The sequence below is a fragment of the Corvus brachyrhynchos genome, unplaced genomic scaffold, assembly GCF_000691975.1.
Source record: "Corvus brachyrhynchos isolate BGI_N302 unplaced genomic scaffold, ASM69197v1 scaffold61, whole genome shotgun sequence".
Lineage (NCBI taxonomy): Eukaryota > Metazoa > Chordata > Aves > Passeriformes > Corvidae > Corvus > Corvus brachyrhynchos.
Genome location: NW_008236478.1, coordinates 4,304,602 through 4,312,330, shown reverse-complemented (window position 1 = coordinate 4,312,330; position 7,729 = coordinate 4,304,602). Strand labels below are relative to the sequence as shown.

The window sequence follows — 7,729 nt, the reverse complement described above, 5'->3', positions numbered from 1 at the left end:
GGGTGCATGGACAGAGCCAAGGGCAGAGTGCTGGAAAATGTAAGATAGATGAGTAGAGAAGTGACACCGTGAAAACACGATGGTTACACACTTGACAGGAAGAGGCAATATCATTTGTATCACACATGATAAGTTCACTCTACCATTAATCACTTAAAAAAATTAATTACAAACATTCTTTACTTGAGTCAGACAGTTCCTTTTTGCTAGCAGGGAACAGGGTGTGCTACAGTTTTCTCCCTGTCATGCTGAGCCTACTGTCCTTTCGTATTTTCTCTGTGGAGGATTTTGGTGACAATATCCAGTTGCCTCACACCTTGCAGATGATTGCTCTGCCCTTATCCTTCAGTGGAGTGGCAAGAGTTTTTCAGATTCCTGTTACACATCACCCACTGACCATCTGCTACTACCACCTTAACGAGAAATCACTTGATGAAAGGTGATTGAGTGGTTACTGGCCAGTACAAGGTTACAAGCCCATTATACTACTTCCCCCTCCAATATTAAGCAACAGTGATAAGCCCAGAGTCTTAGCTGATACAAATCAGTGCATTTCTGCTATTTCAATAGTGTTGCCTTTGTGTACATGACATTTAGCTTAAAAGCATTTACTGTTAGGTTAATTTAGATCCCAGCCTTTGGTTAAAGTGGGTTTCTGGGTGCCACTACTTTAAAATAGAAACGGGATAATCAAGGAATTTTCTGTTCTTTATTATTCTTTTAGTCATCAGGGATGGGATGTTTTAAAGATAAATAAGCTTTGGTGTTGTGGTAGCACTTGTGAGAACTTGGTTTCTGTTTCCCCTCAGAGCACTGAGGTTTCCTGTAAAGCTACTCTGGCTCTGGATTTATGTACCATTTGTAGAGGAAGATCTATCTACTTAAAGCTTCCACTTTAGGTTTTGTTGAGTCAGTTTTATATATCAGGCTGCTAAAAAAACACAAAAACCAAAAAAAAAAAAAAAAAAAAAGAAAAGGGAAAGTAAAAAAAGGAAAAAGTAACTTTCAGGAAAAACAAGTCCGGAGGAAGCTCACAGTTCCTTAAAGAGTTTTTGTTCTAAAAGCAAACCTCTACATTTCTCTTTCTGAATCAGGTCTCTGCTGTGATCTGTTTCCACTAAACTAGAAGCACTCTATGCAGCCATCCTGTTAGGGTTGTGGATTTTAAGACACAATAAAAGTCACAGAACTGAACAGATTGAGGTAAGCTGTGGCAACACAAGAAAAACCCCGAGCTGCCTCTTGTCATAGAGACATTCGGCAGGAGTACAAAACTGCAGTGAAAAAAAGCCTGGCAATGTGATTCAGAGCATACCACTAGGGGATGATAGCGTTGCTGTACTTAAGTCTGGAAAAAAACGCTCTGAAAGGTTGTGTTGCTAGCACATACTCTATTTTAGTTCTGGGACTCATCCCCTAATGTCATATATATTCTGAGTAGTAAAGGAACCACCTGATATCCAGCTTCATTTCAGGGAAAGGGAGGGCATAGGTATGATGGGCACCAGAGGACAAGTTTGGATGTACTCGGATTACGGGGGGATAGTTCAGAGGAGAGACACCTTGAAAGGTCAATGTCAGGAATGCAGCATGCTAATGATGCTAATGATATAAACAACCCCCGAGATAGGTCTCGATTTGGTGAAGCACTTATGTACATGTTGTACTTGAAGCACCTGGGCTGCTGTATTCCTTTCAGCCAGGTGACCTGCATACCTCACCGGACAGGAGCCCCAGGCATTGCACAATCACAGAACTGGTGTTTCTTGGCATTTGTCCACACTCTTTGAATGCAAAGATTAGTGCATCTTCCTCTTATAAAACTGCCTTCTGCTGGTGATCATTCTCCTGATTCCAGATGACTCTGGTTCATGGCATAAGAAAAGCTTTCCCAAAGGATTCAATAGCTCTTTTTCCCCAAAACACACACATTATCTGCATATATTTGTGTGTATCTCCTCTTATCCTAAAAAATAAACAAATCACTTCTGGGCCCCTATTCCCTCATATCCAGAAGGAAAATATTGCCTGAGAAAACAGTATTAAGTTTTCAGTTTTTTTTTTCTTTCACATAATAGGACATAATTTATTATTTGGCTTATAATAATTGACAAGGGTCCAGAAAAATGCAAATCTTACTGTTTTGATATCTCACACTGATTGTAACTTATCATGTCATAGGCCCTTTTAGCACCAGAGACATCATTCTGGTATAGTAATCCCTTCAGAGAATTCCTTCCAACAAATATAGAAGACTGTCATCATGACGAGAAAAAGCCTTTCCCCTAAAAGTGTTTATCATCCAAGAATAAATAGCAATGAAAACAATGTTTTTTGGAGACTTTAGAGGTAATAATCCATTTATCAGGAAGATATTGCTATGAGCATTGTACATAAGCCACTTACCCCTTCCTGTGTCTTATAGTCACCTGAATGTCAATTAAAAAAAAAGGAAAAAGAAGATGAAGTTATAATGCTGTATCAACAGACAGCTGTCCTAGTGGGCACTGGGAGCACAGAATGAGTCGCATTGCTGAGCAGTGCAGTCATTGCCAAAGGAATGGTGAGCTCACATTTCATTCCCGATTCCCGATTCCCGTCCTGGTGTGGTCAGACTGCGGGGCTCTCACCCTTCCTCGCCCAACTGACGCCCCTTTGCTGCCTCGACACCAGATCTGGCTCGTTAACGTGTCTGGAATGAGCGTGAGCCACCTCTCAGCTGGCAAGCACAAGGGGCATACTTGGATTCCCAGGTTGGAAGATTATCTCATTCAAGCACAGTTCTCCCAAAGATATATAAGTGCAGAGAGTGTGGTGGTCCCTGCAGAGCTGGCCTGAGCCCTGGGAGGTGTCAGCCCTACAGGAGCACAGCCTTCGAGCAGCAGCAAACATGACGATGATGATGAAAGTAGAAGAGCTGGTAGGTGCAACCTCCTTTGATTTACTCACAATTACTTTTCTTTCTAGACTTGTTACACCAGGTAGAGAAAGATGACCTTTGTGGATCACTGATTTAGCAGGTTACCAGCCCTTCTGTGCTCTAGGTGCAAACCCTTATGTACTGTTTTCTGTATCATTAAATTTTCCTTCTAACTTTTCCTTGGGAAAGGGTCTCACCACAGATACAATTACACAGCTGTTTGGATTTGGCATAACAGCACAGTTCACCAGGAAAAGACCAACCAAAATTTAGCTATTTGATTTTGTCCTTGATTTTAATTTATATATATATATATATTTAGAAGCCAGCAATCTTATGATCACACTAAGTAATTCCAATCTAATAAGGGACTGGTACAACATATTAATGCAGAGAAGCTACAGCATTTTATAATACTAAATGAGCAGCTTAATAATAGTATTGTTTTCTAATAATAAACTAACAGTTCCTACAGCCACTGCTGTTCATGATGTAAAAGAGTCTTTGAAAAATAATGTCTAGACCACAAGTAATGGGACATTCCACTGCAGGTTTCAGACCAAGAATGTCTGATCTGAGGGAGAAACTGGGAAAACAGGAATGATTCAGTAAAACACTGCATTTATTTTCCCAGATGGCTTTGTTAAGATACAACTGCCTAAATAGTTAATGCTGTCTTAAATTCTTTGGCAAGGTTCTGACAGTTTCTTCTGTATTAGACTCTATAACACAATTTTACAAGGTGATCAAATAGAAAGGCAGTCTAGGCCACATGAACCACGCTCAAAATACACAACAGTCTCCACAAAGTTTAACAAGTTATCTCTTTGCACACACTTCATTGGACATCAGAAATATTTCTGATAACTATTGAAAGCTGTGCTGGTGCACAGCACCACATAGCTTCTGCCATTCTGCTATAAATGGGACTTTAGTACTGACAGTGATGGATAAAACCAGCCTTGAAATTACTCAGCAACCTGATTTAACTGCATGGGAGACGTGCCCTAGCCACAGTTCACCCAGGCGCGGGCAGAAGGGCCTGCCCTGGCTGTCACATGCTCCGAGAGTGGGCAGGAATGAGGTGCAATCAGCCCTAGGCAATCCATGTTCCCAGGTGGTGGCTACTGCAGTCATGATTCCGCTGATTATATCATGTTTGCATTTACAGGTGACAGGGAAGAAGGTGGATGATAAAGAGACTGGCAGCTTCCTCCCTGAGGACTTCAAAAATGGAGAGTATGAAGCTGCCGTAAGATTAGAGAAGCAGGAGGACCTAAAGACAATCCCTGAGCACTCATTGACTCGAGGTGATCTGGCTTATGAGAAGGAGAAAAAACTAGAAGCAGAGGTAGGCTCTTGGGTTTTCTGCTTGGATTTTTATCATCCTCTGTGCATTTCCTGCTGCAGTCCTTGAAGTCTTGCCTCTCTCTAAGTTAGAAATACATGCATGGTGAGCTAGAAAAACCCTTGGAAGACCCCCACAAAAGGAGGTTGGTCTGAAGTCCACTGAAGACCATAGAGATCTGCTCACCTCTGTAGCCTGTGGGTGCAGGCAGTAACACTCTGAGGCAGAACCTAAAACACCCCCTGTACTGTCTGACTGAAAGCCTGAGGGCTCCTGCTGCCCAGGGGTCACCTGCTGCTGGCTGTCAGTGAGGGGGGGGGCAATTAGAGCCAGTGAGACACCTTCAGCTTGCACACCTAATGACTGCTACCAAAAATAACTAACCCACAAAATATGTAAGAGTGCATTTCTCAAGCCAGAACCCTTACTTACCATGAAAATATTCTTTTTATGAAAACACGGCATTACACTTACCAGCACATTTGGGAAGAAGAGTTACAAAGGAAATTCATACTGGTCTACAGAAAAGTATCATTTTCTATTCCTGGAGCATGACAATTCTCCCTAGAAGGGAGATCCCTAAGAAATCCCTAAGAACTGAAGCTTTTTCTCTCCAAAACACAGTAGCTGTAATATCTTTAATTTCTTTTTGTGAATAAGCAATCAGCTGGCCTAAAAATTTAAAGTGATTTGGAAATGATAAAGTTTAGCAGGGGGAATAAGACTTTGTTCTAAAAAATGAAGAGTGAGAAAGTCAGTCCCAGAAACATTAGAAGAAAAACTACTTCTTAAACTTCAACAGAGGCATCATTACTGGCTACAGAGGGGTTTTCTTGAGTTCCTTCAAAGCAGGTTCCTAAGAACTTTGTGGGTTTCCAGTTGATTCACCATCAGCATAATTATTTTCCATTAGGCCAATGATCTGCAGAGCAAACCAGAAATGCAGAGAACAATAAAGAGGTAGAAATAACTTGAATAAGAATTCAGTTGACAAAACTGTATACCATATGACAGGGTGTCACCAGTGTATTTACCCTGAATCACACCATGGGACAGAATCTGTCATCTGTATTCACCCTGAGTTACCCCTTGTTTGTGAATCTCCCTTCTGAAGTCAAGGATACCTCATGGGATCTCAGTTCAGGCAACACATTTGCCCTTGGTGTCAGCAGTGCCCCACACTGACTTTATGCCCAGATGCTTTTTACAAGCAGGTTTGGAGAAGCCTTAAACATTTTTTGAACTGCCCCATCAAGGACACTGAGGACATTCTTTGTGGCTTCACAAAAAGTAACAACACTTGCTGACTGAAATGCTAAGATCATTCTAAACCTTGTTCTTCACTTGAGGGTATGTTTTTAAGCAAAGAGAATTAAGTTCCAATAAATTAGGGGCTGCATCATTAAAAAATAAGTGATTAAAGAAAATTGCTTGGTGGAAGTCAGCTAAAACTGCAGGAGCTTTCCAGCTCTCATAAGCTGCACATGAGATTTTTTAAATTGGTGTGCCAGAAGAGACTGCAGTGCTGCCCTGACTCCTGGTCTAAATTTGTGTCACAACCTATGGATCAGGAAGAAGTTAGGAAGAGGTCTAATGGTATATGAAAAACTATAGATGAGGTAGAATTTCCCACATAGTTAGCAACTTATTCTAATGGTCAATTAGCTCTCTCTGCAAATAAAAAAAATATTAAAACAGAAAATTTATTTCAAAGTTCCTCCAGTCTTAACTGCATTCAGCTGAACAGTATCACAGTGCTGTCCTGCCACTCTGAAAAGGAGAGGTGGTCGCACAGCTCAGCTTGCTGCCTTCCATGATTTGTTTCAGCTGAAGAAGAAGAAATTAGAGGCCAGGTCAAAACTTGAAAACTTGGAGGATCTTGAAAAAATTATCCAGCTGAAGAAGAAGAAAAAATGCAAGAAAGTGAAAGTGCCTGTTTTAAAGAAACCTGAACCAGAAGTTATTGTAAGTTACTTCAAAGTACCTTATTCTTGAAAAGAATTAATGGGGGTTTGTGCCACACACATTTATGCTCTCTATATTCTTTCCATCAGACAGGACCTGTGGATATCCCCACATTCTTCAAAGCTGCACTGGAGAATAAATTGCCCGTAATTGAAAAATACCTGTCAGAAAAAGGGGATCCAAATGTCTGTGATAAGGTAGTCTTCTTCCTAATGCAAAGCTTGCTACAGAAGAGAGCAAGAATAACTTTTACCATGAGGTTTTGTAGAGTCTACTCTTATGAGAGGAAAAAAGGGGTGGGGGGAAGTAAAGAAATGCTGGAAGTTTTGCACATCAAGTTTTCTAGTGGCCACTGAGACCTTTCAAAGTCATATTACCTTTATATTTAAAAGAAAGCTGTTGGTGCCCAGGAGAACCTGATTTTCCGTAACAGGTGATCTTCCAATGCTATGGAAAAGGAGATAAGAAATTTGTCTGCAGAATAACAGCAATAAGTGGCTGCCTTCACACTCCATAATGCATAAGCTGCATTTACAAAACACAGTGTAGCATGTTGGATGGGGAACTCAACAGGTGTCATTTTAAATCTGGATGCCATACTGCAGATACTTCTCCCATCCTTTAAAATGCTGGGTAGGCAGCTCTCAACTATCATGTTGCTATTAAAATTCAGCAGATTTCAGGTGTCAAAAGCATTAGCTCTTTCAAAGGAATCAGCATGGAGCATGTATTTGCCATCATCCTAGGGAGGAGGGGAGAAGAGATTTAAAGGTATCTTTGTGCCGTATGTAATGTCTAACTTTGCACTGTTGCAATTGCCAGTTCAAACGCACTGCACTGCACAGGGCGTGCTCTGAAGGACATCTAGAGGTGGTGAAAAAGTTGGTGGAAGCTGGAGCCCGGCTTGAACAGAAAGACATGGTATGCACATCCACTCACACCTCTTTCCAAAAACTGCTCATTGTTTTATACGTGCCAGGAGAAGCATTTATATAAATGCTTCTTATAGAGGAGGAGTATTAAAAGGCCTTACAATGTCTTTTAAGTTTATCCTTAAAATAACATTGTTGAGAAGAGGTTTCAGGAGGGACTGTCTGCCTCCCTGTGCCAAAATGGTTGTTGGAAAACACAGGAAATGCTGGCCAGCAGAGTGCCACAAACAACAAAGCCTCGGGTAGGGTAAGAGAGCTGAGGTCAGCCTGAAGCAGGTGCTGAGATAGGTGCGAGGGACAGCGCTATCCAGGGTCAGCACGACACGCACATTCGCCACCAGGATTTCAAGGCTGTGCTTGGGAGAGCCCCCTGCTCCTCCTGAATGCCACCTGCAAGGGTTCCTGAGTATCAACAGCTTCTGCAGCTGCTTCTCTGCTTTTTTCCCCTTTGCTCTGGTCTTTGTCCCTTTGCTGGCCAGCCTTCCTCCCCCTCGCTTAAACCAGCAGTGCTCACGGAGGGTGAGAAAGAGGAGGAATGACAGGCAGAGCGGGACCATCAAGGGA

General features: G+C 41.8%; 1 protein-coding gene across 1 annotated transcript in view; it reads left to right on the top strand.

The window, feature by feature from the left end:
* Nucleotides 1-2,305: 2,305 nt before the first annotated feature.
* Nucleotides 2,306-7,729, top strand: part of ANKRD1 (ankyrin repeat domain 1) — an 8,743-nt gene continuing 3,319 nt past the window's right edge. The window contains exons 1-5 of the mRNA XM_008643791.2: nucleotides 2,306-2,920; nucleotides 4,092-4,271; nucleotides 6,096-6,233; nucleotides 6,323-6,430; nucleotides 7,056-7,154. Coding sequence (XP_008642013.2) covers nucleotides 2,891-2,920; nucleotides 4,092-4,271; nucleotides 6,096-6,233; nucleotides 6,323-6,430; nucleotides 7,056-7,154 — 555 coding nt within the window. The 5' untranslated portion in view covers nucleotides 2,306-2,890. The remainder of the gene's footprint in view (nucleotides 2,921-4,091; nucleotides 4,272-6,095; nucleotides 6,234-6,322; nucleotides 6,431-7,055; nucleotides 7,155-7,729) is intronic.